At 39.9% G+C, this 18457-nt stretch overlaps 1 protein-coding gene across 1 annotated transcript; it reads right to left on the bottom strand.

The window, feature by feature from the left end:
- Window positions 1-1941: 1941 nt before the first annotated feature.
- On the bottom strand, window positions 1942-15193 carry ADSS1 (adenylosuccinate synthase 1). Its single transcript, XM_053474499.1, has 13 exons — window positions 14965-15193; window positions 9267-9369; window positions 7316-7378; window positions 6724-6774; window positions 6339-6405; window positions 5020-5127; window positions 4478-4559; window positions 3964-4090; window positions 3688-3842; window positions 3156-3280; window positions 2978-3075; window positions 2385-2534; window positions 1942-2185 (listed from the first exon to the last, which is right to left on the bottom strand). Exons 1-13 carry the CDS (start codon window positions 15145-15147, stop codon window positions 2133-2135), a joined length of 1365 nt encoding a protein of 454 aa, XP_053330474.1. The 5' UTR covers window positions 15148-15193; the 3' UTR covers window positions 1942-2132.
- Window positions 15194-18457: the final 3264 nt, after the last annotated feature.

Consider the following 18457-nt stretch of genomic DNA (forward strand, 5'->3'; position numbering starts at 1 on the left):
TGAATTAACAATCATTTTGGGTGTAAAAGGGCAGAAATTAGTTTAATTAGAAGTAAATTGTGTAAATAAATCACATTATTCTCCGAAAGTCCAGCTGCACAAGCATGGCGCTGATCTTTGCCTGCAGTGTGTGCCAAAAGGTGGGCTGTGCGCTCTGCAGAGACCCCCATAACGTGGTCCCTGAGACCCTTTAATAGCCCATCCTGTAGATTCTATGTAGCGGCTTCCCAAATGACATTACATTTATTAATATAGCCCCAGCAGATTCCGTAGCGCTGTTACAATAGAGTCAGTAAAATAATATAAGCTGGTAGAAAAGTAGAAGAGGGCCCGGCTCTTAGGAGCTTACAATCTAGTCAAATGTGTTACCAAATAACTCCTTAATACTGGTTCCCATGGAAATTGGCTTGTCATTATTTAAAGATACACTTAATTGAGTCACCTGCATTCAAGCGGGGATATCAACCATAACATACTGGCAGCAAAAGCATGAATTGGAAGTCTTATATATGTAATCGCAGCGTATAATAGGACAGAGTCACCTAAAGTCTGTGTGACCCCGAAAATCTGCCCCTTCACCATGAGATTGGGGCAAAAATATATATTAATAAAAGAGTAACGTAATTTATTAACATTGCCTGCTGTCTCTATACGCATTATTGTGACTTTTTGGGCTGTTGAGCCCCGTGACACCCTAAAAACAAAATAGGGGGATCTGGCAGAGGAAAGGGGAATTGGATCTCCCAAACAGGGACACTTGGGAAGTATGCTCCTTGTAATATAACAATGACCACGAAGATTAAAGGTCTGCTAGCTTTGTTTTGTTTGTTTTATTATAAACTATAAACAACTCTGCTTTATTTTACGAGGTGCCTTGCAGATTTCAAAACAATCGATTCATTCCCAGAATCCCCGCAGGGCCTGCTGCACCCTTTCATGGCTTTCTGGGCTTTTTTTTTTTTTTTGAGCCTTTATTTACCGTATCTAGGAAACTGTGTCAGGAAGCCGTCACCATTCCACATCGACACGGCTCAACAGTAAGACCTTCTCTCATAGCTTCTACATTGAGCTTTTTATCCCCATACTATAATTCTTTTATTATTATTATTTTCATTCATCATTCATTCGCTCCGGTAATGAATGATGGAATTAGCAGGGGGAAAAAACAACGTGTCATTGATACCTTTGTAACAGATACCGGGAAACTTTCACAGATTCCTAGGCCAATCCCTAGTTTTCTCAAAACATCCTGCCATTGTGGGGGAATCTTGCACGCATACCAGCCTATAATTTGGTAGTCATTAAAGGGCATGTTTTTAATTAAAAATACATATTTAAGGCTAAGATGTATTAATGCATAAAATATATTTTTTTATTTGCTTAAACTACGATAATATGAGTTTACATTAAATCTAGTGATAGTTCCTGTGCTTTTCTGGTAATTCTCACTGACAGAAACAATCCCTTTTTTTTACCATCAATATAAAAAAATGATTGTTTTCATTTTTTTCAGACACTGAAAGTGGGTACGGGACAAATAATGAACCAAAAAACAGATGAGAAAACATGGGAACGGTAAACTGTTTTAATGTGTATTTCTAGTGTATAAAGTGTAGGGTTTCTAAGCGATAATACCCACATACCACAATCCATATGTAATTGCTACTATTTGTACTCCCCCCCCCTCCTTTTATTGCCATTATTCATTTATGGATTTATAGAACGCCAATGGTTTTTTTTACAGGTTTTCTCATATTTCAGTACACATCCTGTTGTTACCTAATTGTTTTCACTAGTTCCACACGTATTAGTAATCAATAAATAAGACATTCGCCCTGGAATACCCTAAATATACCCATTCCAAGTGGTGTTCTTAGTAACAGATATTTCTAGCTTTTTTTTTTTTACCCAAGATGCACAAACGTTTAACAGAAATAAATATTTTCATTTCAAACCAAAAGTATTTTATTTATTCCAGGGTCTCATTAACTGTAACACAAATTCTAACAACGTTGGAAAGCAATCTCGCAGAAGATGAACCCAGCTCACTAAACACGTTCTGGAAAGGACTTATTTTCGGGTTTCTGGTATCAGCGGGGATATCGACAATGGTAGAAATATGATTTTATCGTCTAGAAGAGTTCAATCATGGATTCTCTTGATTTTCCAACTCCAATCCATTTAACTGCAAACGGAAAGAAAGTGTTACAGATTACATTGTTTAATGATATACATTCTATATAAGATACAATTTAACTCTTCTACGCTATGTAGAAGAAATATTTGCCTTTTAAAATGCCCTCCGTAAATAAATAAATAAATAATAATAAAATATATATATACACAACTTTTCCCCAGGAAATCCCATTTCTTTTCAAGCTTACCAGGGACTCCAATGTGGTTCTCTATGAATCGGATGTAATTTTGGGCTTTTGCTGGCAAATCATCGAATTTCCTGGCACCAGTGGTATCGCTTTTCCAGCCGGGCATGACTTCATACTCAACTTCTACTTTCTGTAAAATCTCTTGATTTGCTGTGTGACAGAATGTATAAATCTAAATAAAGTGATGTTAGCATATCATCGCGTTTGGCACATACATGTTCCATGGTAATGAAACACCCTACAAATATTTAGAGGTCTCCAAAATATAACGTTAAATGTGCAGTTCCCCTCTGATAGCACTTTGATTGCGCAATCTTTAAACTTTAACTATTTACTAATCACTGCAACAATAAACCCCCTTGATTGTAAGCTTCTTTGAGCCGGGCCCTCCTCACCTGTTGTTTCTGTACTTCATATTGTTATGTTACATACTACTTGTTACATACTACATGCTACTTGTTATGTCTACCCATTGTACAGCGCTACGGAATTTGATGGCGCCCTATAAAACAATAAATAATAATACATAATAATAAACACCGGCATTTAAAAATGGGGTTTCACAAAAACCACAGCTTATATAGGATACCAACCCGGAAAGTAAGGAATTCTTTTCCCATTAAGTTTGTACGCAACACCCACTTTAATCTCATCCAAAGCATCCAAAATATCCAGTTTTGTCAGAGCCAATCTGTAAAAATAAACAAATATTATTTTAATAAATATGTAAAATGGTAAGAGATGCGCAGGAAGTCCATGTAAAGGACATACGCTGTGAAGCCGTTGATCATGTGAGCATATCTGAGAATGACCAAGTCCAGCCAACCACATCTGCGCTTCCTGCCCGTCGTCACACCCCATTCATGACCCCGCGTCTGGAGAACAGTACCGATTTCCTGGGAAAGGGGTTCAAAACAACACATTGTCATCGACAATTTTTGGAGGAAATCCACAATAACAAAACTCGAAGACTTGGAATAAAATAAAAAAGGTGCTAAGGTTATTAACAGGCCAGATATTCGGTGTATTCCAGCCTGGATACAAGTGGATGGATGGGTTTTTAGTTGAGACACCTGAGCTCAAGATGAGATATCCAAAAATTGTGGCTTTTTTGCAATCCTTAAGGACTAAAAAAAGGTTATTTCAGGCAATAGGTAAAGTTGCAACCCGGCCTGCGGGTGGCTGATAAATAGTATGGGATAAGAGGTATATAACAAAAACATAAATTTTTTGCTTTAACTATTCACAAGGAGAGGACATATTGACAAGCAAAACAAGATGTTTCTGTAATTATGATACCAACGTTTATTTGCTCAGTGGGAAAGGCTCCGATGCCCACTCGTGTGGTGTACGCTTTCACAACGCCATAAATTTCTCCTATGTTCTGTGGGGGGATTCCAAGCCCGGTGCAAACCCCACCAACCGTGCAGTTTGATGATGTCACAAACGGGTACGTTCCTGTAGACCATTGGGAAATATTATATACCGGTGCGTGTATATATATATATATATATATATATACGGGGTAGGAGCCTCATATACTGACACAGTTGGCATGAACACTCATTTTTCTACTAACCAAAGTCAATGTCAAGTAGAGCAGCATTAGCCCCTTCCACCAATATCTTTTTGGGGGAGCCGTGAAGAGCCTCGTACATGAAATATACCCCGTCCCTCACCATGGGTCGTATTTTTTCGGCATACATCTGAAATATCAAACGGAATTGTAAAGAATGAATTGAGTATTGAGAATGAATTAGCGGTATGAGCTCGAGATAAAAATGGAGGTTCTTAGTTGAGGTTGAAACCTTCTATTGGGCAAATATGGAAGAAGATACATAAGCCTGCGCGACCCCAGAGGCCTCGTCTTCAGATGGAATTAGAGTTTTAACCCTTTGCATGACTGGGAGAACATGCAGTTAAAGGGGAAATTTAGAGCTAGAGACTCATGCGCAGACCCCACAACTTTTTACTTGGGCCAAAGGTCGGATTCCAAGACAATCGTCTCGTATTATGGGAAATAAAGAAAATTTTACATAAAACGCCAAATCTAGACAGTTTTTGCTTTTAGCGATATGAATCATTTATATTACCTTAAGTTTTTTCAACTGGCCCTCTACATCTACTTCCAAATTCGAGAACATGGACTGATACTGAAGAGCCAGGTTTTTAAATCTGTTGGATTAAAAAGAATATATTTTCTAGAACAAAAAATAAATACAATAAAAGGTTTTCTTATAATTTTTCTTTACAGAACTTTACATCAAAACATGAAAGGCTGTCAAATGTAATTATGTGAACATCCACTAGGGGGCACTGAGGTCAAAGATTTCAACTCCAGCTGACCGAATGGTAAATAAGAACATTAACATTATCTACGAGTAGTGGCATCAACAGCGGCCTCTGGGGACAGATGGTAACGATGTACACTGTATTATTTCAGTAGGGTTTTACCTACCACCTTCTGGATTTAGGGATTAGGAACAATGGAAGTTTTAGTTCAACAAGAGATGGAGAACCACAGCCTTCCGGATTCCAAAACAACTAAGGGGGTAGCACCAAATACGTAAACGTAATTGAAAAAGACCCCCAAGTCACCGCAATTATTAGCAGTATTCATTTTAAAGAATACAACCTGGAGGAGAACTCGTCAAAGTCTGCCAGAAGATCACAAACACGGAGACCCGTGCGCGATGCTTTTGAGGAATACGTTGGTCCGATCCCTTTCTTTGTAGTGCCGATGCTAGAAGAGACAATATCGGTATATAATATTGTAGATGCTGCGGCGTCGATAAAAAAAAATGAACGCATACAGACACATTTCTTATATATACGTCCTTAAGAACATTTTTTTTTTTTGTTATGACAATAATGTAAGAACCAAACAGTAATGATATCCAACGCAGTTCCCAGTATATATAAATTAAAAAATACACTGTTTTTGCAGCATGCTTACACCTGTTTGGTAGGCCTCGTATTACACATTTGTATTATTTGAGCCTGTGACTAGCTTAGCGCACCGACATTTTTTCTTTTCCCTGTTTATATAAATTAAAATACAGTAACTATTCACGAAACGTATCTTTAAAATGTAATAAATGTTTGGCAACCTTTTTGAAAATATAAGAAACAATGTCTTTCATTGCATCCCCAAATTCCAAAATGATCAACCGCTCTGCAAGTTCTCTCTTACAGAAGGAAGATCCGTGGCCGTCGCTATGGTTCAGAGATCTTTGTCCCCGGCTGGTATTCCGCTTTCATTTTTGTCTCATGTTGTTAATTTTCGCTCTTCACTATTGTAATAAGGAACCTGCTCCGCTCTATAAAGCAAATACTTGGGAACGCTACTGGTTTGGCCCAAGGGCTCTGATTACAGGATAGGCTTTGATCTCCTGGTAGGAAGACCAGCACCATCCGCTCCCCACTCAAGTTCTGTTCGCTCTTGCCCACTTTCACAGCAATTACGAGCTTGTTTCACCCCTATATGACCGGTCAGGCCACCCAAACTGGTCCCACCTGCCCCTGCATGGTACCAGTGCTGGATATGCCCATTATCACCCAGTTAGGGATTATGTGTTCCATAGAGGTATCTAGGACAGTTTTCCAGCATGAACATGCGCTAAACCCAACATAGTCATGTAATGACCGGAATGACCAAAAAGCTGTCCTGAAAACCAAAAATTAGTGAGCTATTTGGTTCTGTTTGTCTCTCACGATTTATTTTTCTGGTGACATGGCGAATGATTCTAATTCTACTGGAATGTACCCAATGCAGTCCCATTCTCACCGAATCCATTGTTCTGCTTAGAATCCCGACTCAGCTGTATTTTTTTTTTTTGTCTATAAAACATTGAGATACAATAACAGCTGTCTCCTTACTCACACGATACAACTTTACTAAATCCCAAACTATAAAAAATTACTAACAGCAAGAAGGGGATGAATGATAATTACTTTTTCCCATCTTGTGCTTGTCGTTGTACTTCTTGGAGACCGTCAACAGCCTGGTGGAAATCGCAAACTACACAGTAGGAAGACAGCATAAAAATGGAGACGTAAGCAGAGTTCAGCGATTAATTCCACGGCTCGGCATTTGAAATGGATGTTAAATAAAATAAGGTGGCAATAAACTGAATTGTGAAGTCGGGTTGGTTCCGGGACTATTCGCCCAGGTGCTCGAAGTCTTCTTCTACTTCTTGTTTTAGTAGAGATAGACAATGTCCATCCGTGGACACCAGCATCTGGGACTTGCCTAGTGGAAGTCGCTGGTATCTGTGGGGGGCATTTACAGAAAAGTCTACTACAAAGATACTAGAGTAGAATAACTGTTATCGCTTACCAATGTGAGCTCGGTCCGAGATTATTAACCTTTTCTCCCAGTCTTTCAAACCTAAAAAGAATAGGACCAAACGTCATCTACAGAAACCAATATATTTAACTGATGAACAAGTAGGTCATTTATGCTTCTAGTTGGTCTTTTTGGGAAAGACATAAGCGAGAAGTTGGCTGAGCTAAAACATCGGCTAGCATTTTTTATATAATATATATGTATTATATATATATATATATTATATTTTATAATATATATATATATAATATTTTGTGTGTGTGTATATATATATATATATATATATATATATATATATATTACACATATAAAATATAACTATACAAAATGTAATATAATATTTAGTACATTTAATATTATATTTTGTGTGTGTGTGTATATATATATATATATATATATATATATATATATATATATATTCTTTTTTTCAGACAATTCTCCATCTTTTTTTGACACTTTAGTATATATCACACACACAATAAGTAAGATACTATACATCATGCACTGTAGTCTGCGAAATGCGTGGTTTGCTTGGTTTTAAATCTTATACAATCTAAAAGCCGTAAAAAGCATTGCCGCAAACCTTTCTTTTCATTCTTTTCAGCTTCTTCAAACAGTCCTGGCAGGTGAATGACGACCCCGTTACCTGCATCGAATCACAAAAAAAACACAAGGGAGAAAAAGGGCATTTAATAAACTGATACAGTCTGGTACGGCTTTAGTGAACTATGAAACGGTCATACGTTATATTACCGAGTCGTAAGAACCATTAGCGATCACAGCTCTGTTCCTGAAATCTACGTACTTAAAATAACAGGGCAATACATTTGTTCTCCGTAAAGCCGCGCATTAAATTCCCATAAGGGCTATAAATTACAAGACATATAGAGTGGCTTCTGTAGAAAAAAAAATCCTTAACCCAGCGCTGGGGAAATATGCGCGGGCTGCAATTTTTCACCTCGAAAACACAGATATACGGCCGGTTAGGGAATTTTGCAATAGCAATTTTGTTATAGATTTCTTACCAACGCTAGATAAAGTCTGGGCTTTTTACAGTAAAAACCCATTAACTAAACAGCCTCCGTGTTCAGCTTACACAGTAATAAAACATAATGTTCAACGAAGCGCTAAAGACTACGGCACACTTTCTTCTTCCCTGGCACTGGGTTCAATCTCTACATTGTATGATATATATATATATATATATGTATATAGATAGATAGATAGATAGATATATTGACTACAGTTAGGAAAACCATTGGCCTTAGAAAGTAAAAGGTACAAGGATCATTTGCAAAGAACTAGGTAAGAATACAATAGCCGGTGGCGGTCAGTCCGAAGGAATCAGTCTGAAGGCGATGAGTGAGTTACATTTATTATATTAATTAGACTCATAAACATGTTTGGCTGGTGTTAACCAACACTGAGTCACCGCTTTAATAGTTCCTAACAAACTATGGTCATCTTGGACTTATTTCCTCACCCCGGGCCAATGTCTGTCTTCTTTTGAGTTTTGGTTCGGAAGGGGAAATCCTGCTAAGGGTTAGTTATCGGCCCTTACGGCAAGTATTTATTACATGGCTCCCAAAATCAAGACTCGGGTCGGGTCGAGAGCTTCTGAGCCCTCGTCTCTTCTCAAACCTAGAAGTCAGGTTTACTAAATTCACCAAAATTAAATGGGCCTGCATTTTTTTGTATTTTATTTAAATCTGTGGGATAATTTTAGAGATATTTGTCTTAAAAGTAAATGGATATTCTGCCTGAAGTGTTGTATGGAACTGTGAGTGTAAGCTCGTTTGAGCAGGGCCCTCCTCACCTGTTGTGTCTGTAAGTCAAACTGTTATGTCATGTACTACTTGTTATGTCCTGTCCACCCATTGTACAGCGCTACGGAATTTGATGGCGCTTTATAAAACAATAAATAATAATAATAATCAGCTTTAGCAAGGATTTAGAGGACAGATAAGGTTTTCCTTGAACTTGACGTTCTTCATCGTGCCACTAGGTGTCACTATAACCCAAATCACAAGCTCGCATTCGGAGACCAGTTAGAATCATCCCATAATAACAAGTAACAATGGTCACATAATTAGCCCATTATTGGTCACAAATGACGTAAGTGAAGAAGCTCTATGATGGGGTTGGCAGCTTTCAGCTCAATGGACAAACCTAGTCAAATGACCCACTAATGGCCCATAGTAACATAGTTACTTGGTCGGTGCCCAATTGATCAAATAATGCTGGCTCTGCCACAGACTGCCTCCTATGTCAGCTTACTTTTAAAGCTAAGTATGGATAGAAAAACTCTTACTTTCCATCAAATTGTACGTTTCTGTCTAATTATGGTGCAAAAAAATGGAGAAAAACACTGGCTTTTAGAACCTTCTGTTTAAAATGAATTATGTTGATGTGGATTACGGGATTTTCAGTTTGGATTGGATTCTTTCCTCATGACTTAATGATAATATCTGTGTTTAAGGTTATTTGCCCATAAGACGTTAATATCCATTGTATCAATAATAAGATACACTTACCAATAAATGAAATGGCTTTGGAGTTGATAATGCCACTCGGAAGGAGATGGAAGTCGTATTCTTTGCCTTCTACAACCACTGTGTGTCCGGCATTATTCCCTCCCTAAAAAAATATAACAAAACATATAAAAGTTGTGTTGCCTGGCGTAACGCATGCTTACACATGGGTCCTAGAACACAGAGCTGTCGTTATAACTAGATTTCTTTTTTCCCCATTTACATATTTTAGCATAATTTCTATTAAAAATATGTATAGCTTAATATACTAACTGTACTTTTTTTTTATATAATATAATATATATATATATATATTATAAATTATATATATGCGATACAGTGTACTGAATTCTTATCTCCCTTACAAACGTTGCCCCAAGCAATCAAAGGTTTCCTTTAACTTAACAATAGGTAAGAGATGGCCTAAGGGGGAGGAATAATCCTACAGATACTTAAAACAGAAAGTTAGGATGGCTGCTCCCATGATAGATATACAAATGGTTTGGTTTCTAATACATATATGTTGCTATTGCTACGTTGTAAGACTGGGGAGGATTTCAAATACCAAACAATTAATAGCCCAGCGCAAAGATTCTATCATAGGGACTCGCTAATGAAAGGAACCACATGGTTCTAATAATAATAATAATAATGATTGTGAAAACCATGACCGGTCAGGAGGTAAGGATGTCGTGAGTTAAATGATTTGTATTCAAGCAGGGATTGCAGCCGTGACATGCACTGATATTATTAAATGACAGTAGGGTATGAAGGAGTCCTTTCCAGTCTGTGTGACCCCCCGAGAATCAGCCCATTTACCCCGTGACCCTGACATTGGGTCAAGCCCTGAGGGGTTCGCAGTTATGACGGATGTTATAATAGCCGGATCACAAGAACCTTCTACAGCCAGATGACTAAAGTCGAAAAAATGCTTCATCATCCGGCCTGTTTTCGAATGGAGGATAGAAACATGACTCTACTTTCACTACTCAGCACGTCTGACCGGCCTCTATAAACAGCCGCCAGCCCTGGAACCTTAAATTAGTAATCAAACCCTTAGTAACGCCTGTCCGGGCGCTGAATGTAACCGGTGCTTTTATCCCGTCGTGGTTAAGACTAATGCAGAGAACATTTTATCACCTAAAATCAAATTAAAACTAAAAATAGATTTCTGCACACCAAAAAATTCCTAATAATTTCTATGTATTAATTACTTTGCAATTTTAAAATATAAAGACTATTTCGTGTTATAAACAGAATATTTGTTTGTCCCATTCTTTGACAATTCTTCATGTGGTTAGAATGATTTTTCTATAAGCATAATGGACATTTTATGGTTGGTCACCTATATGGTCACCTATAGAGTCACCTATATAGCTTTTTAGTGTCGGTAAAGGGGAACTGCCGTATTCCAGAATGGATTAACTCAGCATATAGGCGGATTATTTTAGCGCTACTAACAGGGCTGCATTAACACGATACTCTCTGGGGGAATCACATCTGATTAACGGGCCGTTGGTTTCTTTGATCTCTTGGTGGAGAAGATGGGTATTTGGTTCCTCCTAGTCAACCAACCCACTAGGGCTAGCCCTGACCCACCAAGATCCCCGGAGGTCAGAAATCTCCTATATATTGGGTATATATTGGGTATATATTGGGTATATATTGGGTATTTATGGATTTTACTGAAAAGTAGCCGGATTTAGAATCTCGTACATTGTTAATAGTGTATCGTTGGCTTGGGATCACATTTTTCTTATGGCCAACGTTTTGTTATGTTGGGACGTCTAGACGCATTCAAGCTCCCTTTCTATAATGGTTCATGTAACGTGAAACCTGACCTTCTCGTACTGTATTTTTGTTTCGCATGGTGCTGGGCCGGCCTCCACCAGAACCCCAGCAGTTCCCAGCTTTTAATAGACATCACATGTCACAGCCTTGGCATGCGGTCGGGGAAGAAAAATTGACTATTCTTAAAGGGGAACTCCCGGCGTCCTGTCCAAAGTGCTTTTGTTTTTAAAGAAAGCAATGTAAGTAACACACACTCGATTTTAAATGTATTTTAAAACTGGACTCACTCGAAGCTTTCACGCCAATACTCGCCTACCCATGATCCAATGCGACCTGGACGCCATCTTGAGCCCGGGACACCGTCATTGCGTAAGTATGGAGGCCAGATATTACTGTAAAGACTGAAAAATGGCAGCCTCTACATGGAGAGAACTTGGAAGGCAATGGCACCCATGGGAAACTTTAGGCAACTTGACCTGGCGGGCCCGGTACCCTACTGACTACACAGCTGTACCACCAACCCCACCAAAAAAATCCTGTTGGGAGTTTCATCTTAAACGTTATGAGCTCCAGTGTGATGGTCATCAACACCTAAGCTTCCATAGCTTTCCTTGAGTTGAATTTCAGCTTGAGTAGACCAAGTGTCCATGCGCAGCTCACAAGTTATAAGTTATTCATCCATAAGAGCAGTCCGTACCCCAAATGGAAGAGTTATCTCTATATAAAAGAACCAACTCATGATGTACATTTTGGCTTCTATACCCCATGAGGTCGTTCCTTTATCCTTATAGAAACAACGAGCCTGGCGACTGCCACACTGGTAGGTTTGGGGATACCAGACATGGTCCCTGGTCAGAGAGGACATACGGTCACCCTACTTTGATGAAATCCAGGTGCGCTGATAATCGGCCAATTGTTTGGACCGTGAGGACGCTTTGAAATGCGCTGCGGACGGGGGTCTGTTCCATTTCAATGGGAGGATTTTCCTGCCACTGATTGGCTGCTTCAAGCAGCCAATCGGCGGCAAGAACCATCAGACCAAAGAAGAGGAGGAAGGCATATCAAGGAACTCCCGGGGGTCTTTCACATGCGTTCTTCTTTAGCGCTGCAGTCGGGGGTTAGTAAATTGTCCCTTTAATAATACTTATCACTGCAAAAAGTGTGTTTTTTGTAATTTGAGGAATGCGCTAGGTTGCACTTTTTTTCCGTGATATTATATAAGCTCCGTTGACTCTCTTTGCTTAAATCCCATCCTCTAATAATCACTGATTTATGAACAGAAGGAATTCAGCGCTAAAAAAATACAACACGGACACGTTGAAAAGAACCAAAAAATCACAAATTAAATTACTTGCTAAATTCGGTCCCAAATCCTACATCTTACCGTTATACACCATATATATATATAGATATGTACGGTATATATATATGCTTAATGGCCCTGTTAACAAATTAATTTTGTTACCTTATAGCAGCCAATCTGTGGCAAGAATAGTCAGGCGGACGGATTGCTATTAATATTTACTGTTTTGGCAAATAGTTTGAAGCTGTTTATTGTTTGTTTGAATGAAATAATATTTTTGGTTTAAATAATAGCTTCTGGGTATATCGCCAACAAAGCAGACCTGTCACATTCCAGATTCGGTCGGATTCCCAGCACTTACACCTATAGATATATATATGAAATGGACAAGAAAATAACCAAAAAAGAAAAAAATGAGAAATGTAACGTTTTATTGCAGATGTAATATATCGGGAACCTTGTGGCGAGTAAATTCATTCATTACAGACGACCCGTAGTCAGGCCGGAATTAACCCATCGATCGCCTGCCCTGAGGTTCTCTCCTTTACACAGGCTGCCTGAACCAATCAGCAACTATCAGCAACTTCACAAAGATGTGACGTACCGGGGTACTCTCTAACCGAGCTGACCCTAAAACCTCAAAATATTAACCCTTTAATCGCCCGTGATGAAGACTCTATGTAGTTATTCACCAAATGGCTCTAATATCAGTCACCATGGATACCATTACCCCCCCCCAAGATACACTTAATTGAGTCACCTGCATTCAAGCAGGGAGATCATCCATAACATACCGGCAGCAAAAGTTGAGATACGACCAGAGCCGCGTAGAATAGCAGTGACTGTGTTACTCCCTCAGAGTTTCCAGCTGTGGATATAACTTATCGGGGAGGAATAATTATGAAGGCCCTGAGGTCAAGAAGCGCTATCTCCATTCCACATGGAATTAAAGCTCGGCCCGCGTGCGGCCCCCACCTGTTACATCACACTGGCCGTCTTTGATTACACCATCTCGACGGCTCAGCGATACGTATTTTTAGAGCTGATGAACCTTTCGCGTTGGGTTTAATTGCGAGATCTGAATCTCCTCTGCATCTTAAATCATCAGCCGGGGATGAAAGACAGAAAATAAAAAAAAAATTCTGCCGGCGACCCCAAGAAAAAAAAACAAATTCACCAATAAAACCCCATAAAGGCGTCCGCGGAAATAACGGCCACCGTTTCCACTTATCGGCATCAACGCGGGGAACGAGTAACTTATCGCCGAGACTCTCCGACAGACAAACTCCTCGGGATTTTATTTTTGACCGTGAGAAACCGAGAAGAATTCAGACAATTTAAGCCCAAAAATAGAGCGTCTCTTAAAAACAAAGAAAAGACTCCCGTGGCGTCTGAAGCAGCCAACGGGCAACCTATCCCCATATCCCCCATTATAGCTTCTTCCATGATGGACAATGGTGGGATTTGTTTCTCAGCAGCTGGAGAACAGCTGCCTATCATCTTAGATTCAGGAGCCATATGCCTGCCCCATGCATGTTTAAATTCCCTCACTGTATTAGCCTCCACCTCTTCTGCTGGGAGGCTGTTCCATTTATCTACCGCCTTCTTGAGCCAGCTTGGTGTTATATAATGTCTGCTTAGAATTTCATCCAACACTGACCCAAATTCCAGTTTGTTTAACTGGGCTGCGCTTTGTTGTGGAGACTTCCATGGTCCTGAAATCTTATGCAATACAACGTTTCCTATTTTTGCCCAATAAAGCGTTATTGATTTCATTGCAGGGAAGTTTTTTTTTTTTAAATTTATTTTTAATTAATATTTTTATTTAATATTATTCTTATTTGATATCCTCAGATTTAATACTAAAAGTACCTCGAAGTCCCTATAGAATATATATAGTTATATTCATTGTACAGCGCTACGGAATTTAATGGCGCTATATAAAACAATAAATAATAATAATAATAAAAAATATTTAGCCAAAATATTTGTTTGAATCCATTGATTTCTGCTAAGCAGATTTGGTGACTGGGAGGGGGGAGGAGGGGGGGGGACACCACATTCCAGTACAGCCCAGTTCAACAAACTGGAAATTGGGTCAGTACTGGATGGAATTCTAAGCAGATATTATATAACCTCCAGCAATTTAGTGTAAAAAAAATATTCCTTTTCTTACAAGTTATAAGTGGAAGACTTTTTTTTAACCCTTTAAATGCCAGATGGGGGTGGTGATTGGATTACCTGTCCCCTGGGCACTGACAATGAATTAACCCCTTGGTGCCCGGACAGCCTGGAAGTGATGGAGCAGCAGTTACTAAAAATACTGAAATATGTAAAAAAAAAAACAAAAAACAAAAAAACTAAAATATAAAAAAGATGCCAATAAGATTAGAAGGCATGTATAAATAATATATATATATACCTATATATATATATTCACCTTAAATGCACTCAGTTACATAGCTATGTCACATTAACCACTTAAATGCCAGAGGGATGAACCGATAACCATAAGGGCATTTATATTTACCCCCCCCGATGCCTGACAGGGGTAGGTTTGGGGGGCAGCAGTGGTGCATTGGGGGTAATGGCAGCCGGGAGACCCACCTGGCATCTGCAGATAATGTCCGAGTCGGTGGCCAGCAGATCGACCACTTTGCCTTTGCCTTCATCCCCCCACTGTGCCCCGAGGACCACGATCACCTTGTTGCCCACGTCGTGCCGGGGTCTCTTGTGCCCCCCAGCGCCAGGGTGGGTACTGCGGTCGTTGGAGGCTCGGGTGCCGGACATGGCCCGAGGTGTGAGTGCGGTACGGGGCTCGGTCCGTCTGCCCTGCTCGGGTTAGTGATGTCCGGATCATGAACGAATCGTTCATTTGATCCGGTTCTTTTTAGTGATCCGGATGAGTCGGTTCACTAGACTGAACGATTCGTTTGTAGCGGTTCAGTCTATGAATCATGCAGCTGTAACCTGATCCTAGAGCTGTGAGTCATCTGCAGAGCACTCTGGGGTCAGGTTACAGCTCACTAATTCACACAGGAACGATGACTCATAGAGTCAGAGAGTCGTTCAAAGAGTCGAATGATCCGAAGAGTCGAATGAACCGAAGAGTCGAATGAACCGAAGAGTCGAATGAACCGAAGAGTCGAATGATCCGAAGAGTCGAATGATTCGAATCTTACAGGGATCCAGGTCTTACAAGGATCCGAATCTTACAGAGATTCGAATCATTCAGAGAATATCACTGATACCATACTTTTATAAATAAATACATTAGTAATGTTCACACTGCCCCCAGGATTTAGATTCCCCTTAGTTTGCCCCCCTTTACCTATAACTGCACCTACAGTTAACTTTATTAAATTAATTAAATTAACCCTCAGTCATCAGCATAAAATTAACCCTTATACCCCATCAACCATAACTGCCCCTGAAATTAACCGTAAAGATCCCATTAACCATAACGGCCCCTGAAATTAACCCTAAAGACCCCATTAACCATAACGGCCCCTGAAATTAACCCTAAATACTCCATTAAGCATAACTGCCCCTAAATTAATTGCATGTACTCCAGATAAATTACCTAATAAATTGGTATGGTTGATGGGGTCTTTAGTGTTAATTTAGGGGCAGTTATGCTTAATGGGGTGTTTAGGGATAATTTAGGGGCAGTTATGCTTAATGGGGTCTTTAGTGTTAATTTAGGGGCAGTTATGCTTAATGAGGTGTTTAGGGTTAATTTGGGGGCAGTTATGCTTAATGGGTCTTTAGTGTTAATTTAGGGGCAGTTATGCTTAATGGGGTGTTTAGGGTTAATTTGGGGGCAGTTATGCTTAATGGGGTGTTTAGGGTTAATTTGGGGGCAGTTATGGTTAATGGGGTGTTAAGGGTTAATTTTAGGGGCAGTCATGGTTGATGGGGTGTTAAGGGTTAATTTTAGGGCAGTCATGTTGATGGGGTGTTAAGGGTTAATTTTAGGGCAGTCATGGTTGATGGGGTGTTTAGGGTTAATTTAATGGTGAGGGTTAATTTAATTAATTTAATAAAGTTAGCTTAAGGTGCAGTTGCAGGTAAAGGGGAATGTAAATCCTGGGGGCAGTGATTATTAATGTATTATTGATAACAGTATGGTGATATTCTCTGAATGATTAGAATGCCAATGAAGGCAGAGAGTCGTTCAAAGATCCGGATCTTACAATGATCCGGATCTTACAATGATCCGGATCTTACAATGATCCGGATCTTACAGTGATCCGGATCACTGTAAGATTCGGATCCCTGTAAGATCCGAATCTTTGAACGACTCTCTGCCTTCATTGACATCACTGGAGGCAGGGGGGAGGATTCATAATGAAAGGGGCGGGGCCAATCGTTAGTGTGCCTGCACGGAGTTACTGGAAAACAGTAACTCCGTGCAGACACACTGAGTGATCCGAAGATCCGGATCATGAATCGGATCATTTCAGTGAACGAATCGAAATGATCCGATTCACTTTAATGATCCGAACTTCCCATCACTAGCTCGGGTGTCACACGGCTCACTGGTGGCACTGGGAGGGGGCGATGGGAGGGAATGGGGCAGAGGGAGGGGACATGGGCAGGGGGCAGGGAGGGGGACATGGGCAGGAGGGAGGGGGCGGGGGGGGACACGGGGACCTTCCACGGACGGTGACCCAATTTCAGATTTGGCTTTCTTGGCAGACTCTCTTTTTGATTAATAAGTAAAAGTTTTATGTTTGCTGTTTAATTCATTTCCAGGCACAAGGTTCCTCCTATAGATCCGGGGTCTGCACCGACCTGCTGAAATGCAACCAACTCCCATCACCCTCAGCACGTGTTTTGTGACACTCTGCTCCTCAGTAGCACCCAGTGACATTTCTCAGAGTGACATCTGGGGACAGTTCAGTGACTGACTGATACTCTGTATTCTGGCATCGCTGTAATTATTATTATTATTATTATTAATGTTATTATTGTTTATTATTATTTACATTATTATTATTACTATTAATATAATTGTTGTTATTATTATTACTTCGCTTCTTGCCCATGTGTGTTTGTGTTGCCGGCCGTGTTCTGTAACTTTCTAAATAAGCTGACTGTGAGCCTCTTGGAACATTAACCCTTTTAGAGCTCACGATGAGCTTCTATGCAGTGACTCATATGGCTCATGGAAACCTTGACTTGTCATTATATAAAGATACACTTAATGAGTCACCTGCATTCAAGCAGGGATATCAACCATAACACACTGGGAGCAAAAGCACTAATTGGGAGCCTTGGGTATGATCACAGCGGGTAGAATAGGAAGGGGTCGGCTCCAGACTGTGTGACTCTGACAATCTGCCCCTTAACCCTGAGAAGACTGGGCCAAAAACCCAGTGCCACATGTGAGCCAAGTGACACCCGAGCAGGGCAGACGGGGCGAGTCCCGGCTCGCACTCAGACTCAAGGTCAAACCCTGAGTTCCCAGTTATGGGGATCTGTCCTGAGTCGTCCTGGTCAGAGTCATAGATGTGATGGTAGAAAAGAACAAACCGGCTCATTTATTCTCTTTTTAGATGACCTTTTACTTATTGTTTCCAGGGTTAAATATATTCCCCCTTATAATCTATTATGAGGGGACGTTGAGTCTATATGACAAACGGCAGGTGGGGTATAAAGCTGACATAAGGCGTAAAAAAAAAAATATATAGTAGAAAAATAGTAAGTAATATTAATTCATCATTAAAAAAAAACAAAACAGACTGTTTTTCAAATAATTTATTAAGAAAGTAATCTGCATTTTGCAAAAAAAACCAAAAAAAGCTCCTAATTTACAAAGAAAAGATCTCCTGGACGTTCAGTGCGGAAATTCAGCGGAACGCAGGATGGATTATTTGCTTGTTCTGTGCGGAGATGGCAGATCGTTTTATAGATTGCAGATCGTTTTATTATATACAGAGGATACAGAATGTATGAGATTATGGCATTTATGAACAATATGTGTATAGTATGTCACTTAGCAACAGCTCTTAGGGGTGCATTCGCTAAACCGTGTGTTTGCCCGAGAGCTGAATGAGTTAAGGTCATCTGCCTGACCCCAGTGAGCTTCTTCCAA

The sequence above is a fragment of the Spea bombifrons genome, chromosome 9, assembly GCF_027358695.1.
Source record: "Spea bombifrons isolate aSpeBom1 chromosome 9, aSpeBom1.2.pri, whole genome shotgun sequence".
Lineage (NCBI taxonomy): Eukaryota > Metazoa > Chordata > Amphibia > Anura > Pelobatidae > Spea > Spea bombifrons.